This window comes from Salmo trutta, chromosome 3 (assembly GCF_901001165.1).
Source record: "Salmo trutta chromosome 3, fSalTru1.1, whole genome shotgun sequence".
NCBI lineage: Eukaryota > Metazoa > Chordata > Actinopteri > Salmoniformes > Salmonidae > Salmo > Salmo trutta.
In genome coordinates, this window is record NC_042959.1 from 8,963,772 (window position 1) to 8,983,931 (window position 20,160).

General features: G+C 46.0%; 2 protein-coding genes across 4 annotated transcripts; one reads left to right on the forward strand and one right to left on the reverse strand.

The window, feature by feature from the left end:
* The first annotated feature begins 1,042 nt into the window (after positions 1–1,042).
* On the forward strand, positions 1,043–18,658 carry pcdh20l (protocadherin 20-like). Of its 2 annotated transcripts, none has more exons than XM_029722175.1 (3): positions 1,043–1,115; positions 14,119–14,312; positions 16,102–18,658. In XM_029722175.1, the coding sequence occupies exons 2-3, from the start codon at positions 14,227–14,229 to the stop codon at positions 18,530–18,532; spliced, it is 2,517 nt and encodes an 838-aa protein (XP_029578035.1). In that variant the 5' UTR covers positions 1,043–1,115; positions 14,119–14,226; the 3' UTR covers positions 18,533–18,658. The 2 variants fall into 2 exon arrangements, with proteins under 2 accessions (XP_029578035.1, XP_029578027.1); XM_029722167.1 differs by lacking the exon at positions 1,043–1,115 and adding an exon at positions 12,747–12,901.
* LOC115167599 (regulator of cell cycle RGCC) lies at positions 2,440–10,587 on the reverse strand. Of its 2 annotated transcripts, none has more exons than XM_029722196.1 (5): positions 10,434–10,587; positions 9,918–10,107; positions 9,269–9,349; positions 4,002–4,064; positions 2,440–2,466 (listed from the first exon to the last, which is right to left on the reverse strand). In XM_029722196.1, exons 1-5 carry the CDS (start codon positions 10,449–10,451, stop codon positions 2,459–2,461), a joined length of 360 nt encoding a protein of 119 aa, XP_029578056.1. In that variant the 5' UTR covers positions 10,452–10,587; the 3' UTR covers positions 2,440–2,458. The 2 variants fall into 2 exon arrangements, with proteins under 2 accessions (XP_029578056.1, XP_029578048.1); XM_029722188.1 differs by having other exon boundaries at positions 9,918–10,103; positions 10,388–10,585.
* Positions 18,659–20,160: the final 1,502 nt, after the last annotated feature.

The window sequence follows — 20,160 nt, forward strand, 5'->3', positions numbered from 1 at the left end:
AGCTAATGTAGCCTACTACCGAGTCATACAGCTAATGTAGACTACAGTATTGCTGCGTCATACAGCTAATGTAGCCTCCTACCAAGTCATACAGCTAATGTAGCCTACTATCGAGTCATACAGCTAATGTAGCCTACAGTATTACTGTGTCATACAGCTAATGTAGCCTACAGTATTGCTGCGTCATACAGCTAATGTAGCCTACTACCGAGTCATACAACTAATGTAGCCTAATACCGCGTCATACAGCTAATGTAGCCTACAGTATTACTGTGTCATACAGCTAATGTAGCCTACTACCGAGTCATACAGGTAATGTAATGAAAAACATAGACTAAATCACTATTGTTATGCCATCAACTCTACTGACGCACTTCCCATCTTTAACTGTTTCCAAGCAGTGCCAGGGATAGATGTGTATTTCCTGATTGTGTTTGGAGTTTCACTTCTGCCAACCAATCAGAGGAGTCGTACAGGAAGTGGAGACAACAGGAAGTGAAGGCACAGGCAGTTGTAGGAGTGGCACTGGCAGTAAGTAAGACTAAAAGCAAAGGTAGAAGCCAGCAGTCAACCATTTTCTTTGTTGGTTTTTGTTATGTTCCCCAGTTTCTGTGTTGTTGTGAGTTTATATGTATGTGTGTATTCAGGAAATGGCATCCTGGATTCTTCAAGCAGCTGATTGGTCGGCCCCACTGATTGGAGCTCTGACCCCTCCCTCTCGTCAGGGAATACAGCTGGCTCTTCAATTACCAACTCGTTCTCCAGCTTGATTAAAGCTAGTGTTCCTTTGTTAAAAAGACAGCTTCTTTTTATGTCCTGTGTTGGTTGTTGGTCAGTGAAAGTTTGATATTATTTTTTAGCCACTCCTTCAGAGGTATGTGTATGTCAATAGGACTTAGTGTTTTTGGTTAATGAAATGTTTCACTTAAAGTATTGGTAATTATTCTGTTTCATTTGTTCCCAGGGGGGAAGGGGATCGCACCTTGAGAGTGTTTAGGCAAGAGGCCTGCGGGCATACATCACCCGTCATATTTAATGTCTATGCACACTAGGTAAGACCTGGGCGGACCACCCCCTGGATTTTGGTTAGCGCGCCAGGTGGTGCTAAAAGTTGGGTAAGTAGTGGGAAGGCATGTAAGGTAGGAGAGGGGACTCTTTCATTTTTACTTTCTTTGCTTTGGTTCTGTCCAGCCCCCTTTCCCCACTTTACTGTGTTAAGGAAGAATAAATTCCCTGTAAACTGTGTTTGTCTCTGCATCTGTCGTCCTTCCCCGAGCCTACGATCACATACTTTTTAACTCCGGGGAGTTGAGAGGCGTACATAAGTTTTGTATACTGTTAATCCTCTTACTTTCCTAAATATTTGATCAATTCAACATATTCACTCATATCTCCTCGGTGACATAGCAGATACCCCCCCCCCCAATTTAAATCCAATCCAATAGCATCATTATTCATATCATTGATAGCATGTGATATCATTAATATCACTTACTTCATGCTTCTAGACTATTTATTTGCTTTGAAATAACTCAAAAAGAGAGCAAACATTATTTATTTTTTAAATTGGTATCTTTATTCATCTGTGCATTCCTGTGTCCAAAAATCATCATCAGGTTAGAGACTGGTCTGTTTGTAGTATAGGTAATATAATACTGTACATCACTTTACAATATAAAACATAGCATTTTTACAACTACTATACATGAGGAGGTTCCAACACATTGGGTTGTGATAACAATGGGTTTCACTATTATAAGGCCTTCCATCAGGAAACAGCAGGTTGGCATAAACACTAATCACAAGATACTGTGGAGTCTCTGCTCCCCCCCCTCCCCCCCACTGATTTGTTTCCTTCATATCTGCATATGAAATGGCACCCATTCATGTTTTCCTGTTGAAGAGATACACGTTTGTGTTTTCCTGTTGAAGAGATACACGTTTGTGTTTTCCTGTTGAAGAGATACACGTTTGTGTTTTCCTGTTGAAGAGATACACGTTTGTGTTTTCCTGTTGAAGAGATACACGTTTGTGTTCTCCTGTTGAAGAGATACACGTTTGTGTTCTCCTGTTGAAGAGATACACGTTCTCCTGTTGAAGAGATACACGTTCTCCTGTTGAAGAGATACACGTTCTCCTGTTGAAGAGATACACGTTCGTGTTCTCCTGTTGAAGAGAGACATTTAGGTGTGAATACGTCACCAGTCTGAGGGAAGTGTTCTAGATATTGGAACATGATGCTCTTTTAATTCCTCATGTTTAACCTTTTTTCCCCCCAGAGGGGCCAGGACAGAGCTGGCTCTCTACGAACACAACAGGACAGAACTGTGCTATTTTAGATGTGTGTGTGTGTTCAGCAGTAGCCATCCATGCAGCCTGTTCTCTCTTCTCTCTCCGTCTCTCTCTCTCCGTCTCTCTCTCCGTCTCTCTCTCCGTCTCTCTCTCCGTCGCTTTCCGTTCACATATCTGTCAGACAGACAGTCATTAGCATGCAGCAGCCAGGTACAGATGCCGAGAGCAGTTATGATTCATGGAGAACAGCACTTATCTGTGTCTCTTGCCCAGTGATAATGTGTGTGTGCGTGTCTCTGTGTGTTCTCTGAAACAGCACTGCCTCTCTGCTGATAGTGGTATCAGTGATAGTACATGACTATCACTGGAGGGTGTGTAGATGGCCCACCTCAACCCTGCAACCCAGTTAGACACTAGGGGAGCTGTGATTTAGCTGGATACTGCATTTAGACACTAGGGGAGCTGTGATTCAGCTGGATACTGCATATAGACACTAGGGGAGCTGTGATTCAGCTGGATACTGCATTTAGACACTAGGGGAGCTGTGATTCAGCTGGATACTGCATTTAGACACTGGGGGAGCTGTGATTTAGCTGGATACTGCATTTAGACACTAGGGGAGCTGTGATTCAGCTGGATACTGCATTTAGACACTAGGGGAGCTGTGATTCAGCGGGATACTGCATTTAGACACTAGGGGAGCTGTGATTCAGCGGGATACTGCATTTAGACACTAGGGGAGCTGTGATTCAGCTGGATACTGCATTTAGACACTAGGGGAGCTGTGATTCAGCTGGATACTGCATTTAGACACTAGGGGAGCTGTGATTCAGCTGGATACTGCATTTAGACACTGGGGGAGCTGTGATTCAGCTGGATACTGCAGGGATGACACTAGGGGAGCTGTGATTCAGCTGGATACTGCATTTAGACACTAGGGGAGCTGTGATTCAGCTGGATACTGCATTTAGACACTAGGGGAGCTGTGATTCAGCTGGATACTGCAGGGATGACACTAGGGGAGCTGTGATTCAGCTGGATACTGCATTTAGACACTAGGGGAGCTGTGATTCAGCTGGATACTGCATTTAGACACTAGGGGAGCTGTGATTCAGCTGGATACTGCATTTAGACACTAGGGGAGCTGTGATTCAGCTGGATACTGCATTTAGACACTAGGGGAGCTGTGATTCAGCTGGATACTACATTTAGACACTAGGGGAGCTGTGATTCAGCTGGATACTGCATTTAGACACTAGAGGAGATATGGGATTCAGCTGGATACTGCATTTAGACACTAGGGGAGCTGTGATTTCCAAATGGCACTCTATTCCCTTTAGGGATGTATTACCCCATAGGGCTCTGGTCAAAAGCAGTGCACTATACGCCTTGTAGGCTACTGGCTACCAGCCGCTCTACATGTTAGCATCTCAATGGAAAGGGGAATTACTATTATTAAAGGCCCAACCAGCAGTAAATAGTGCAGGCCACTGAGGCCAGCTAGTAGGTTTAACTGTGAGGGGACAGCAATAGAAAATAGACTGCATGATATACTGAGCTCAGCTGGCATAGAAACACAAGACTAAAGGGATATAAAGAGATTGAAACACTAGACTAATGGGATATAAAGCCATTGAAACACTAAATTAATGGGACATAATGGCATTGTCAGGTTGTGCTGAATTTTTGTTTTGTTTTAAGATGCATACCAGCAAGTTCCCGGTCCAAACTGTCGATGAATCTCTGTAGGTCTCCTGTGTCTCCCATTCTGGCTGCAGACAAAAAGGAAAGCATGTGAGAAAGGGGAAAATGAGTGGTTGAAAGGAACATTTCTGTGGAGAGATTCAGCAGTATCAGCTCTATGTTCACTGGCATTTCCTCCTTTGGACCAGAGCAGGAAATGTGATCCAACTCACAGAATTATATAAGAAGAACCTGCATCCCAAATGGCACCCTATTCCCTAGAGCCCTATCGGCCCTGGTTAAATGTAGTGGACTATATAGGAAATATGGTACCATTTGAAACACAATAAAGGAGTCAGGACACAACCCCTGGTTAACCAAGATAGAAAATAAAATTCAGACTCTTATTCAGCTGGCTTTATAAAAATCACATCTTAAACAGCCCATAATGTAAAACTCCACTGAGCCAGTGAGGCGCCTGCAGCACACCTCAGACTGACCGACATGGATCTTAGTGTTATATTTAGCTTATGTATGGCTTATGAATGCTTTATGTAATGCTATGTATGTCTAATGTATGTCTTAAGTAGTGGTTATGTAAGTCTCATGTATGTGTTAAGTAGTGTTATGTATGTGTTAAGTAGTGTTATGTATGTGTTAAGTAGTGTTATGTATGTGTTAAGTAGTGTCATGTATGTCTTAAGTAGTGTCATGTATGTCTTAAGTAGTGTTATGCATGTCTTAAGTAGTGTTATGTATGTGTTAAGTAGTGTTATGCATGTCTTAAGTAGTGTTATGCATGTCTTAAGTAGTGTTATGCATGTCTTAAGTAGTGTAATGTGCGCCAGTATAATGGAGACAGACAGACAGACTGGTGCCCCTCAAACAGCACTCTGTAGTATTTCTATTAACATTATTCCTTAATCTACATGAGACAATGTGGACTCTTTCACCCAACCACACATCCCCCCCAACTCCTCTCTTCTTCCCCCCAGACACTCGCTCCTCCCCCCCCCAGACACTCGCTCCTCCCCTCCAGGCACTCGCTCCTCCCCTCCTCCCCTCCTCCCCTCCAGGCACTCGCTCCTCCCCTCCTCCCCTCCTCCCCTCCAGGCACTCGCTCCTCCCCTCCAGGCACTCGCTCCTGATCAGTGGTACATTATTTAACCATCATACCAACCCTAGGCCACCACCACACACTGACACAAACACCTATTCCAACCCTAAACCCCCACTACACACCTATACCAACACTAAACGCCCACCACACACCTATACCAACCCTAAACCCCCACTACACACCTATACCAACCCTAAACCCCCACCATACACCTATACCAACCCTAAACCCCCACTACACACCTATACCAACCCTAAACGCCCACCACACACCTATACCAACCCTAAACCCCCACCATACACCTATACCAACCCTAAACCCCCACTACACACCTATACCAACCCTAAACGCCCACCACACACCTATACCAACCCTAAATCCCCATCACACACCTATACCAACCCTAAACCCCCACCATACACCTATACCAACCCTAAACCCCCACTACACACCTATACCAACCCTAAACCCCCACCATACACCTATACCAACCCTAAACCCCCCACCACACACCTATACCAACCCTAAACCCCCACCATGCACCTATACCAACCCTAAACCCCCACCACACACCTATGCCAACCCTAAACCCCCACCACACACCTATACCAACCCTAAACCCCCACTATACACCTATACCAACCCTAAACCCCCACCATACACCTATACCAACCCTAAACCCCCACCATACACCTATACCAACCCTAAACCCCCACCATACCAACCCTAAACCCCCACCATACACCTATACCAACTCTAAATCCCCATCACACACCTATACCAACCCTAAACCCCCACCATACACCTATACCAACCCTAAACCCTCACCATACACCTATACCAACCCTAAACCCCCACCATACACCTATACCAACCCTAAACCCCCACCACACACCTATGCCAACCCTAAACCCCCACCACACACCTATACCAACCCTAAACCCCACCACACACCTATACCAACCCTAAACCCCCACTACACACCTATACCAACCCTAAACATTTTACATTTTACATTTTAGTCATTTAGCAGACGCTCTTATCCAGAGCGACTTACAGTAGTGAATGCATACATTTCATTTCATACATTTTTTTTTCTTTCTACTGGCCCCCCGTGGGAATCGAACCCACAACCCTGGCATTGCAAACACCATGCTCTACCAACTGAGCCACAGGGAAGGCTAAACCCCCACCACACACCTATACCAACCCTAAACCCCCACCACACACCTATACCAACCCTACACCCCCACCACACACCTATACCAAGCCTAAACCCCCACCACACACCTATACCAACCCTAAACCCCCACTCCACCACACACCTATACCAACCCTAAACCCCCACCATACACCTATACCAACCCTAAACCCCACCATACACCTATACCAACCCTAAACCCCCACCACACACCTATACCAACCCTAAACCCCCACCACACACCTATACCAACCCTAAACCCCCACTACACACCTATACCAACCCTAAACCCCCCCCACCATACACCTATACCAACCCTAAACCCCCCCACCATACACCTATACCAACCCTAAACCCTCACCATACACCTATACCAACCCTAAACCCCCACCATACACCTATACCAACCCTAAACCCCCACCATACACCTATACCAACTCTAAATCCCCATCACACACCTATACCAACCCTAAACCCCCACCATACACCTATACCAACCCTAAACCCCCACTACACACCTATACCAACCCTAACCCCCCCACCATACACCTATACCAACCCTAAACCCCCACCATACACCTATACCAACCCTAAACCCCCACTACACACCTATACCAACCCTAAACCCCCACTACACACCTATACCAACCCTAAACCCCCACCACACACCTATACCAACCCTAAACCCCCCCCACCATACACCTATACCAACCCTAAACCCCCCCACCATACACCTATACCAACCCTAAACCCCCCCACCATACACCTATACCAACCCTAAACCCCCCCCACCACACACCTATACCAACCCTAAACCCCCCCACCACACACCTATACCAACCCTAAACCCCCCCACCACACACCTGTACCAACCCTAAATCCCCCCACCACCACACACCTGTACCAACCCTAAATCCCCCCACCACCACACACCTGTACCAACCCTAAATCCCCCCACCACCACACACCTGTACCAACCCTAAACCCCCCCCCCCACCACCACACACCTGTACCAACCCTAAATCCCCCCACCACCACACACCTGTACCAACCCTAAACCCCCCCACCACCACACACCTGTACCAACCCTAACCCCCCCCCCCCCCACCACCACCACCACCCCCAGATGAGGCTCAATAGCCCTGCAGGAGACAGGCTTTAGAAGCACAGCAGCCCAGCTTTGTTGTGTAAACTCACTCAATGGTGATCGATGGCAATGCACTAATTATCTGTGTAAAAGTGATATTGAACGGACTGATAATGATCTCCTACTACAGGGTTTCCCAACCCTGGTCCTCCAGTTCACCCAACAGTTCACCCAACAGTTCACCCAACAGTACACCCAACAGTTCACCCAACAGTTCACCCAACAGTTCACCCAACAGTACACCCAACAGTTCACCCAACAGTACACCCAACAGTTCACCCAACAGTACACCCAACAGTACACCCAACAGTTCACCCAACAGTTCACCCAACAGTACACCCAACAGTTCACCCAACAGTACACCCAACAGTACACCCAACAGTTCACCCAACAGTACACCCAACAGTACACCCAACAGTTCACCCAACAGTTCACCCAACAGTTCACCCAACAGTACACCCAACAGTACACCCAACAGTTCACCCAACAGTACACCCAACAGTTCACCCAACAGTACACCAACAGTACACCCAACAGTTCACCCAACAGTACACCCAACAGTACACCCAACAGTTCACCCAACAGTACACCCAACAGTACACCCAACAGTTCACCCAACAGTACACCCAACAGTACACCCAACAGTTCACCCAACAGTTCACCCAACAGTACACCCAACAGTACACCCAACAGTACACCCAACAGTACACCCAACAGTACACCCAACAGTACACCCAACAGTACACCCAACAGTTCACCCAACAGTACACCCAACAGTACACCCAACAGTACACCCAACAGTTCACCCAACAGTACACCCAACAGTACACCCAACAGTTCACCCAACAGTTCACCCAACAGTTCACCCAACAGTTCACCCAACAGTTCACCCAACAGTTCACCCAACAGTACACCCAACAGTACACCCAACAGTACACCCAACAGTTCACCCAACAGTACACCCAACAGTACACCCAACAGTTCACCCAACAGTTCACCCAACAGTACACCCAACAGTACACCCAACAGTACACCCAACAGTACACCCAACAGTACACCCAACAGTACACCCAACAGTACACCCAACAGTACACCCAACAGTACACCCAACAGTACACCCAACAGTACACCCAACAGTACACCCAACAGTTCACCCAACAGTTCACCCAACAGTTCACCCAACAGTACACCCAACAGTACACCCAACAGTACACCCAACAGTACACCCAACAGTACACCCAACAGTTCACCCAACAGTTCACCCAACAGTTCACCCAACAGTTCACCCAACAGTTCACCCAACAGTTCACCCAACAGTTCACCCAACAGTTCACCCAACAGTTCACCCAACAGTTCACCCAACAGTTCACCCAACAGTACACCCAACAGTTCACCCAACAGTTCACCCAACAGTTCACCCAACAGTACACCCAACAGTTCACCCAACAGTACACCCAACAGTTCACCCAACAGTACACCCAACAGTACACCCAACAGTACACCCAACAGTTCACCCAACAGTTCACCCAACAGTTCACCCAACAGTTCACCCAACAGTTCACCCAACAGTTCACCCAACAGTTCACCCAACAGTTCACCCAACAGTTCACCCAACAGTTCACCCAACAGTTCACCCAACAGTTCACCATTTCATTGTAGCTCTGGACAAACACACCTCATTCAACTCACTGAGGGCTTGATGATTAGTTGACTAAATGTGTACTGTTGGAGGTACTTGAGGACCAGGAAATGCTGGTCGGAGAGCTCAGAGCTAGTTTAGATGGTCAACTGATGGGTTGAGATGTAGTGCTACAGTTCTCACTACCTTTGGGCATCACTGTTATGCCTGCAGTGTGGAGCTCTTCTTCACTGGTGTTCCAACTGTTACCCAGAGACACCTCACTGCCTGGAGGAAGGGACAGACAAGGTTAGACCATGTGACACAACTAATATATACCATCGAGTTGACACTTTTATGCAAAGCAACTTACAGTCTTGGATACATACATTATTTACTTATAGGTGGTCCCAGTAATCGAACCCATAATCCCGGCATTGCAAGCTCCATGCCATTCTGACAGCTAATGTTGTATTTAACTTTCAGATTGAATGATGTGTTAAATAAGCTAATGCAACCCTTCATCCACAGACAGTCGTGCACATCCATTCCATGTAATGGAGCAAACGTGCATTAGTTGAAATGGTGTTACTCTCTATTTTCATGTTACTCTCTATTTTCATGTTACTCTCTATTTTCATGTAAAGTTGATGCATGTTCATGAGCCGATGTCACCAGTGAAAACTGTCAAGTGTGGGTTGATAAGAGCGGCTCAAACGGCGGCTGCCCACATGCGTATTCTCCCGCTATACTACATCTGAGTCACCGTTTACGCATAAACACCACGCGCCCTCCTCCACGTATGTAATGGACGCACAACAACGACCATAAAAGTTTAGACCTAAAGGCTACTCACTGCAGTCACTATTGTCCTCCACGCCGCTGTCGCTGACCACTGAGCCGTCGTCCCCTAGCCCGGTGCGCCGTTTGGCATCAGACAGGAGCCGCTCGTATGCGTACGGGACGCTTTGTGAAGGCTCTGTCAACTCATCAACCACGTCAGCGAAGTCCTGGAGCAGGTCAGTTAGCTCCAGCTCCAAGTCTGATAGGGGATTTCGAATATGCTTTTCGTTAGAGTGAGAATAATTCAATTCGTGATTTGAATATAATTACTTTACACATGTATTTTAATTAGCCTATTAATAATAGGCCTGAAGTGATTAACGTCAAAAACGAAATAACCGATACCAAACAGAACCTGGCTATTTGAAATCAATCCACATTAAAAATCTACAACAGCAGTACTAAAATGCAAGAAAAAAAACGCTGCAATAATCAATAGCCTAATGATAAAAATGTAAAATCAAGCCAACACTCAGAACCCACCTGAAAAGTTGTCTGTGGACATTTTGAAGTTTTCTGTGGACATTCTAAAGTTGTCTGTAGACATTCTGAAAAGCGGGAATAATGCGTCGATGACTAATAGAATACTTCAACTGTTCAAGAAGTCAAGTTCAAGTTGACACATGGGGTCTTCTATTTATAAAGCCTCCTTAGGCTCTACTCACATCAGTAAAAGACGCGCTCTGCAGCACCCAATCAGACCACTGCGTGCGCGGCTTCTGTGGTTACAGTAGTGAGTGGGCGTCTCGAAAGTAACTTTAAGGGCGAGGGGGAAAAAACAAACGTAAACGAATGAACGGAACAGTCTCAGAAACCCCAAAATAGAGTCTTATGCAACTCGGAGACCATTTTTCTGATGGCTTTTCCATGCGTCACAGAAATCTTCTCTGCTGCCAATTCAGTCTAGAGTTTAAAGGAAATTGGCGAATGGAATAATGAGATTTTGCAAAAAGATTTGCTCTGAGTTCAACCATTATGTAGTAAAGTGTAAGCCTACTGTCTTCTATTATCTATTATAAACAGACAATCTGGCTATCCTACTACTGTTTCCTATTATCTATTATAAACAGACAATCTGGCTATCCTACTACTGTTTCCTATTATCTATTATAAACAGACAATCTGGCTATCCTACTACTGTTTCCTATTATCTATTATAAACAGACAATCTGGCTATCCTACTACTGTCTTCTATTATCTATTATAAACAGCCAATCTGGCTATCCTACTACTGTCTTCTATTATCTATTATAAACAGCCAATCTGGCTATCCTACTACTGTCTTCTATTATCTATTATAAACAGCCAATCTGGCTATCCTACTACTGTCTTCTATTATCTATTATAAACAGCCAATCTGGCTATCCTACTACTGTCTTCTATTATCTATTATAAACAGACAATCTGGCTATCCTACTACTGTCTTCTATTATCTATTATAAACAGACAATCTGGCTATCCTACTACTGTCTTCTATTATAAACAGACAATCTGGCTATCCTACTACTGTCTTCTATTATCTATTATAAACAGACAATCTGGCTATCCTACTACTGTTTCCCAGGAAAGCATCTTTATTAACATTACCTCACTGTAAAATCCTAATCATGAAGTTACTTTTTATCATTATCTTTGAAAATGAACCCCGAACTACAGTAACTGTCAAATGTTTGGACACACCTGCTCATTCAAGGGTTTTTCTTTATTTTTACTATTTTATACATTGCAGAATAATTGTGAAGACATCAACTATGAAATAACACATATGGAATCTTGTAGTAAACAAAAAAAGTGTTAAACAAATAAAAATGTATTTTATATTTGAGATTCTTCAAAGTAGCCACCCTTTGCCTTGACAGCTTTGCACATTCTTGGCATTCTCACAACCAGCTTCATGAGGAACACGTTTCCAACAGACATGAAGGAGTTCCCACATATGCTGAGCACTTGTTGGCTGCTTTTCCTTCACTCTGGGGTCCAACTAATCCCAAACCATCTCAATTGGGTTGAGGTCAGGTGATTGTGGAGGCCAGGTCATCTGATGCAGCACTCCATCACTCTCCTTGGTCAAATAGCCCTTACACAGCCTGGAAAAACTTTTGACTGGTACTGTATATTCACTGTAGAAAGTCCATTGTTGTAAAGTCACCTGAAACTACTCCAACCAACCAACAGGGGTCACTCAAGAAGTGCAAATGAAACATCACAATTCATGTCGTTGCCAACGTAGACCTTTGTCCTACTGACTTACTGGTGTTAAGCCTACACCTCTGGGGAGGAAAGATTATAGCCCTTTTAAGTCATATTTCTATACCTAGTTGGACAATACTAGAATTGGAGAAGCACTCTGAGACAACAGTGATCACTTGCCATTTGTGGCCACAGTTGACACAGGTAGAATAACTGTCCTCAAACTGACTCCTTTCTCATCATGATTAACAGTAAGTATGTTACTACGGTTACAGATAAGAACCTTTTTGTATGTCATGTTCCTTTCACCACAACCATTTACATAATCATTTTACTTTCAATTGGTCAATTCCTTAAACCACTAAACCAGAGATAAATGGTACAGGAAGAAGGTAAAGAATACTGTCCAATCAGCTTATTAAGTTACCTGTAGTGCAAAGAATACTGACTAACCAGTTGTTCTAATTTGCTGCTGCAAACTGTCCAAACAGCTCATTAAGTTACCTGTAGTGGGAGGGGCAGCAGGTGTGCGTTAGCACAGCAGTGCCCAAATAAGGCAGCAGGTGTACAACCCCCTCCTCCAGCCCCAGTCTTCCTCCCTACACTAGTCTGTCAGAGTGACAGGTGGGAGGGGCGGGAGAGGAGGAGACGGTGTTAACAGTACCCAGGTAGGCTACAGGTACAGCTACCTCCCAGTCGTCCTACTCTTAGCAGAGGTGGAGGCAGAGGAAACCCAGACAGGTGTCATGTGTGCAGGCTACGGGTCATGGGACGGATGAAAATATGAACTGGGCTGTACTCCTTCAGGTCAGTCAATTTCCTTATGACTTAAATTACCTACAGTGATTCATTAATTATCTGTCATATCATCTGTCATATCATATCTTGTATCTATGTAATTGTCTAATAAATATTAGTCCACCAAAAGGTCAGTGAACCGCTATAGGTCAATATGAGTGCAGTATCTTTGACTGCATCTTCTCGTTCATGCATTGACAGACTGATTCATGGTTTTCTCTGGAAGCTAATAGAAGGCAATATGACCGTGGTATCTTCAACTACATTCATTCATAGCCTGTTTTATTTAGTTACTTTGGCAACATAGTATTATTGTTGATCATTACTTGGTCCTTGTTTTGGTAGCTCTCATATCACAGGGAGCTAGTGAATGGGTAATAGGTTATGGGATATTGTTGAGGAAAAGTCACAAAGTCCTTGAGTTAATGGGTAACTGTTGTGACTGGGAGCACATGAAAAAGAAGACCCTCATACACTCCTTGGGTGTTTAAAGAATAATACTTGTCGATAGCTATTATTCACTATTAATATGGAACATCGTCATGTAAATTGTAATGTAAATTATGTGCATGTGTTTTGTTAAGTGCTTTTTTCATAATTATTCTTTATAATTCCACAAGCATGTTTTGTCATTAGTCATGGTGCAGTAGATTTGAATAGTAAGTGGATGGTGGAGGGGGGTGTGAGATGCATCACATTACATTAACGTACTACTGCACACACAGGATTTGTCCCCAATGTCACCCTAATTCCCTAAATAGTGCACAATTCATTTTTTACGCTATGGGCCCTGGTCAGAAGTGGTGCACTGGGCCCTGGTCAGAAGTGGTGCACTGGGCCCTGGTCAGAAGTGGTGCACTGGGCCCTGGTCAGAAGTGGTGCACTGGGCCCTGGTCAGAAGTAGTGCACTAAATAGGAGAATAGGGTGCCATTTAGGACTCAGGCACAGTCCCTTGTTTTACAGTAGCCACTGAGGTAGAAATACCACTTTTAATAATAGATCATTAAAGGAAGGAAGATGTTTCCATCCTAGCCTACTTCAGGGGGAAATTCCAAGGATTATAATTTCCTCATATGAATGTTTTTCCTCCTCACAATTTTCTCCAGTGTTTTAAGTTCCCTATTCAGCTTTTCCTTTAGAACGTGGTGCATATCAGTGGTTTACTTCACACCAATGTCTTCTAGTGTTCCAAGTCCTACGTTTTCACTTCTATGTTCTCCTTTAGAACGTGCTGGTCACGGTCCATCTCAGGCAGATTCTGTGCTACGGTTCTGTTCGGATCTCGGTTCCAGAGGAGCAGGAGGCTGGGGTCCGGGTCGGGTCCATCGGGTCCATGTTCCCCCCCCTTTACCAGCTCCTGACCCAGTTCTACCTCAGGGTGGACCAAGGGACAGGGGATGTCTACACCACTGACAACAGGTGGTTATATATGGCAACTCATTCTAGGTGTGGTAGCCTACATGCCTTTTGACTGTTTCTTTACATAACTGGATGGATTTCTGCACTTCTTTGACATTTGTTATTGCTGTATGTTTTTAATGTATAGCTGCTGCTGATAAAGACACTTCCTCTTGACTAGTAGAAAAGTAATTATCTACACTATGTGACCAGAAGTATGTGGACACCTGCTCGTCGAACATCTCATTCCAAAATCATGGGCATTAATATGAAGTTGGTCCCCCCTTTGCTGCTATAACAGCCTCCACTCTTCTGGGAAGGCTTTCCATTAGATGTTGGAACATTGCTGCTATAACAGCCTCCACTCTTCTGGGAAGGATTTCCATTAGATGTTGGAACATTGCTGCTATAACAGCCTCCACTCTTCTGGGAAGGATTTCCATTAGATGTTGGAACATTGCTGCTATAACAGCCTCCACTCTTCTGGGAAGGATTTCCATTAGATGTTGGAACATTGCTGCTATAACAGCCTCCACTCTTCTGGGAAGGATTTCCATTAGATGTTGGAACATTGCTGCTATAACAGCCTCCACTCTTCTGGGAAGGATTTCCATTAGATGTTGGAACATTGCTGCTATAACAGCCTCCACTCTTCTGGGAAGGATTTCCACTAGATGTTGGAACATTGCTGCTATAACAGCCTCCACTCTTCTGGGATGGCTTTCCACTAGATGGTGGAACATTGCTGTGGGGACTTGCTTCCATTCAGCCACAAGAGCATTAGTGAAGTTGGGCACTAACGTTGGGCGATTAATTCTGGCTCGCAGTCGGCGTACTAATTAATCCCAAAGGTTTTTGATGGGGTTGAGGTAAGGGCTCTGTGCAGGACAGTCAAGTTCTTCCACACCGATCTCGACAAATAATTTCTGTATGGACCTCGCTTTGTGCACAGGGGCATGTTCATGCTGAAACAGGAAAGGGCCTTCCCCAAACTGTTGCCACAAAGTTGGAAGCACAGAATCATCTAGAATGTCATTGTATGCTGTAGCATTAAGAATTCCCTTCACTGGAACTAAGGGGCCTAGACCAAACCATGGAAAACAGGCCCAGACCATTATTCCTCCTCCACCAAACGTTACAGTTGGCACTATGCATTGGGGCAGGGAGCGTTCTCCTGGCATTCGCCAAACCCAGATTCATCCATCGGACTGCCAGATAGTGAAGCGTGATTCATCACTCCAGAGAACGCGTTTCCACTGCTCCAGAGTCCAATGGTGGTGAGCTTTGGCATTGCTCATGGTGATCTTAGGCTTGTGTGCGGCTGCTCGCCCATGGAAACCCATTTCATGAAGCTCTCGAAAAATAGTTATTGTGCTGACGTTGCTTCCAGAGGCAGTTTGGAACTCGGTAGTGAGTGTTGCAACCGAGGACAGACGATGTTTACACCCTACGCGCTTCAGCACTCGGTGGTCCTGTTCTGTGAGATTGTGTGGCCTACCACAGCCGCGATAACAGTACTTACAGTTGACTGGGCAGCTCTAGCTGGGCAGAAATTTGACTAACTGACTTTTTGGAAAGGTGGCATCCTATTACGGTGCAACGTTAAATGTCACTGAGCTCTTAAGTACGGGCCATTATACTGCCAATGTTTGTCCATGGAGATTGCATGGCTGTCTGTTCGATTTTACACACCTATCAGCAACGGGTGTGGCTGAAATAGCCGAATCCACTAATTTGAAGGGATGTCCACGTACTTTTGTGTCTATATAGTGTATGTTGTAACAGTAATTTATCCATCTATCTATTGCAGGATGGACCGAGAGGACCTGTGTCCTGACCAACCCCAGGCTGGGGAGTGTATCGTCCCACACGATGCCATCGTTGGCCCTGAGGCAGAGCTGGTGAAGTTCATGGTAGTCGTAGAGGACATCAATGACCACGCTCCTCATTTTGACAACACTGAGATCCATCTGAGTGTCTCTGAGGATGTGGCTGTGGGGACCAGTTTCTTATTGGACGACCAGGCAGAGGACAGAGACATGGGACGTAACGGACGGCTGCAGTACCACCTAGAGGGAGCCGGTGGGTTTTTCAGTGTGACAGAAGAAGAAAAAGATGATGAAGTGGCCATTTTCTTTTTGGTTGTGCGACAAGGACTAGACCGCGAGAAACAGGATCTTCATGAGATGACTCTAGTGGCAACAGACTGTGGCTTTAACCCACTAAGCGCCACAGCAACTTTATTCATAAAAGTAACTGACGTGAACGATAACTGCCCAAAGTTTACCCTGGACAGCACCCAGAAGGTGGTTATTACAGCGGACACACCCAGAGACACAGTAGTAGCTAGGGTCAGAGCCACAGACCTAGACCTGGGCCCCAACGCTGCTATCACCTACTCCCTCAGCCCCAAGGTCTCAGAACGGGCCAGGGAACTCTTCAGTCTGGACAGTCACACTGGCCTGATCAGCCTGAGAGGAGACCTCAGAGACCGCCACAGTGGCAGTGTTAGTGACAGGGGAGAGGAGGTGGTGTTGAAAGTGTTAGCCAGCGGCCCCCACTGCCCCCCTGCAGACACTCAGGTAACCGTATCCCTGCTCCCCGCGCCATACCAGAAGAATGGCATAAAGATCAGGTTCATAGCAGAGCATCAAAACCAGATGATAGTGTTGCAGGAAAACCAGCCCCCCACTGTCTTGGCTTTGCTAGAGCTACCGGGGGATACTAGTAGTGTTAGAGGCTCATCGTATCTCTCCATTGAAGGAGAGGTGCCGTTCTCTTTGAGCCTGCAGAATGGCAAATACCTCCTGTCGACATCAAAGCCCTTAGACTACGAGATGAAGAGTGAATATCATGTTTCTGTAGTGATGCGTGGTGGTGTCGAGGAGCCTGCAGCTCAGGGCTTCCCCAGGAGAGAGATCCAGGTGAGGGTGGTGGATGTGAATGATAATGCTCCACAGTTTCTCCAGAGTCACTATCTGATAGACATAGAGGAGAATAACCCTCCTGGGGCGTCTCTGCTGAAAGTCAGGGCGCAGGATGCAGACAGTGGTCAGAACGGGCAGGTCACCTACAAACTGGGTCGACCGTCACACACGGCGGCAGCAATAGCCCTTTATAGAATCGACCAGAACACAGGTCAGCTGACAGTTTCTGTACCCCTGGACAGGGAACAACAGGACGTTCACAGACTGACAGTTGTAGCCAGAGATAACGGCTCTCCTCCATTAGAGTCCTCTGTGATGGTGACGATCACTGTCCTGGACCAGAATGATAATGCTCCTGTCTTCCTCACCCCTCACTTCATCTTCTTCATCCCTGAGAATATACCTCCCCTGGCCCAGGTGGGGAAGGTGGGGGTGTCGGACGTTGACGCAGGGCTTAACGGGGAGGTGGAGGTGAGGGTGGTGAACAGCAGTGTCGGCCCCTTCGTCATAGACAACGCTCAGGGGACGCTGCGCTGCATGGCCGATGTCGACCGCGAGAAACAGGACCGCTACGAGTTAGAGCTCTTCGCCACCGACAACGGACGCCCGTCACCTCTGACCTCCATCGCCAGGGTAACTGTGTTCATCGAGGATGTCAATGACAACCAGCCCCAGGTCATCCTACCCAGCAGCAACCTGTCATGTCTCACCATCTCCACGGGGACCACCATGGGCACCATGGTAACCAAGATCTACGCCATCGACAAGGACTCAGGGTTAAACTCGGAGATCACATACACCATTGCAGCGCGGGAACCACCGGGCACCTCTCCATCATCCCATCACCCCGGTGACAGCAGCAGCAGTCCCTTCCAGCTGGATCCTCGGTCCGGTAACGTGACCTTAGCCCAGAGACTCATGGGTAAGGACCTGGGGATGCACCACCTGTTCATTGTGGTGAGTGACGGTGGGAAACCAGCGCCCCTCCACACCACCGTCTGGGTTAACCTGCTGGTCAACAACACCTTGGAGCCATGCCACCTGGACACCATGCCCAGATCCCTGCCCTACACACTGGCGCAGACGCCCTCCGAAACCCCCTCCGAGATGCCCGTCTGCGACAGACACGCTCAGTTGATCCTGCTGCTAGGCTTGGGCATGATGGTGGCCTCACTCTGTCTGTTTCTGGTGACGGTTGTTTTATACATGAAACAGAGGAAGAGATCTAGAGGGGAACAACAGCAGAGGGGGGTAAATGAGGAGAATCAGATTCCTCTACGCATTCCGGAGAGATATTACTCAGAAGAGTTATAACGAGAGAGAGGCAGTGCTTGTTCTGACTGGACTCTATATTATGAATTGTTGACGTTTCTTGTATACCTTTTTAAAAGCATGAAATCAGTTCTACAATTAAATACATTTTCACTATTTTCACACAAAGGAGTCTCTCTTTGAATATTCTAAGATGAAACGCTCTGTCTGATACAATCCAATATACATTTTATCAAGCTAACAAATGAAGGACTGAAAAAATAAAGGACACCGCTTTAAGGTGAGGTGATGAATTAAGGAACATCATTGATAACAAATGAAAGGAACCTTTCTTTCTTAATTTGCCGTGAGGTTTGTTAAATAAGGGACACAAATTCAAAACCTGTCTCGTACGTAAGTCTGAGAAGAAAACACAAGATCTTAATGTTCTATTTCCATTATATTTAGCCTAATCCCTAGTCAGATCTTTATGTTGGTTTCCATTATATTTAACCTAATCCCTAGTCAGATCTTTATGTTGGTTTCCATTATATTTAGCCTAATCCCTAGTCAGATCTTTATGTTGGTTTCCATTATATTTAGCCTAATCCCTAGTCAGATCTTTATGTTGGTTTCCATTATATTTAGCCTAATCCCTAGTCAGATCTTAATGTTGGTTTCCATTACCTGATCTTCTATCAGGCGAACACAAAATGCCTAACAAGACCCGACATACTTTGATCCAGTGTTTTCAAAGCTGGGAGACAGCTGCGTGTCAATATAGAGAACTAAACTCTCTATTTCTATTTGTGCACCAGCTGTTTTTTTCTCTAAGGAATAAAACTACAAAAACAACACATGAAAATGACTTGTGTCCCTAAGACAGTAGGTGAACTGAATAGTCACTCACTGTAAACCTGAAGTAGCTATAAGACCATGAACTGTCTGTGTGGGTTATCAGGTGTTAAGCAACTGTACGCTAGTCCCTTAATGATGACAGTGAGGAGAGAAACACAGAGCAGCTCTAGGCCTGAAGACTGAGATCTGGTTCAAACAGTATTTGAAACATGCAAACCCCATGCAAACAAATCTGGCACTCCAGGGAGCCTCAAGCAAATGCTCAAAGATTTTTATGATTTCAAATACTATTTGAACCCAGGTCTGGTCTAAACTGAGGTAACGACCCAGGTTAAGTTGATTGCTTTCTCCGATTTCCCACTCAGACTGATGGCTGCTCTCAGGTATTTAGACACACTAAAGGGTTTAATGTTCCTCTTGAGGGGAGGTGATGAAAGTTCCTCCAAGGAGCTGCTTAGAAGACTGCAGGAGGCCGTGGGTCAGGTAGGGAGGGTGGGTGAGGAGGTGGGGTGTGGTGAGGAATGGGGAAGGCAGGAGAGACAGGTGGGAGGTGGTGGGGGGAGGGATGTGACGGTGGAAGAGGTAAGGATGCAGTGGGGGAGACGCTGGGTCAAGGACAGGCCAGAAGAGGCAGGGGGACGGAGTGAGGGGATGTAAGTTGCATATGGACAGACAGGTGAGAGGCTGGGGGGGTAGATGGGGGAGGGGTTGTATGGGTCAACAGACAGGTGAGAGGTTGGGGGGGTAGATGGGGGGGGGGGTTGTATGGGTCAACAGACAGGTGAGAAGCTGGGAAGGTAGATGGGGGAGGGGTTGTATGGGTCAACAGACAG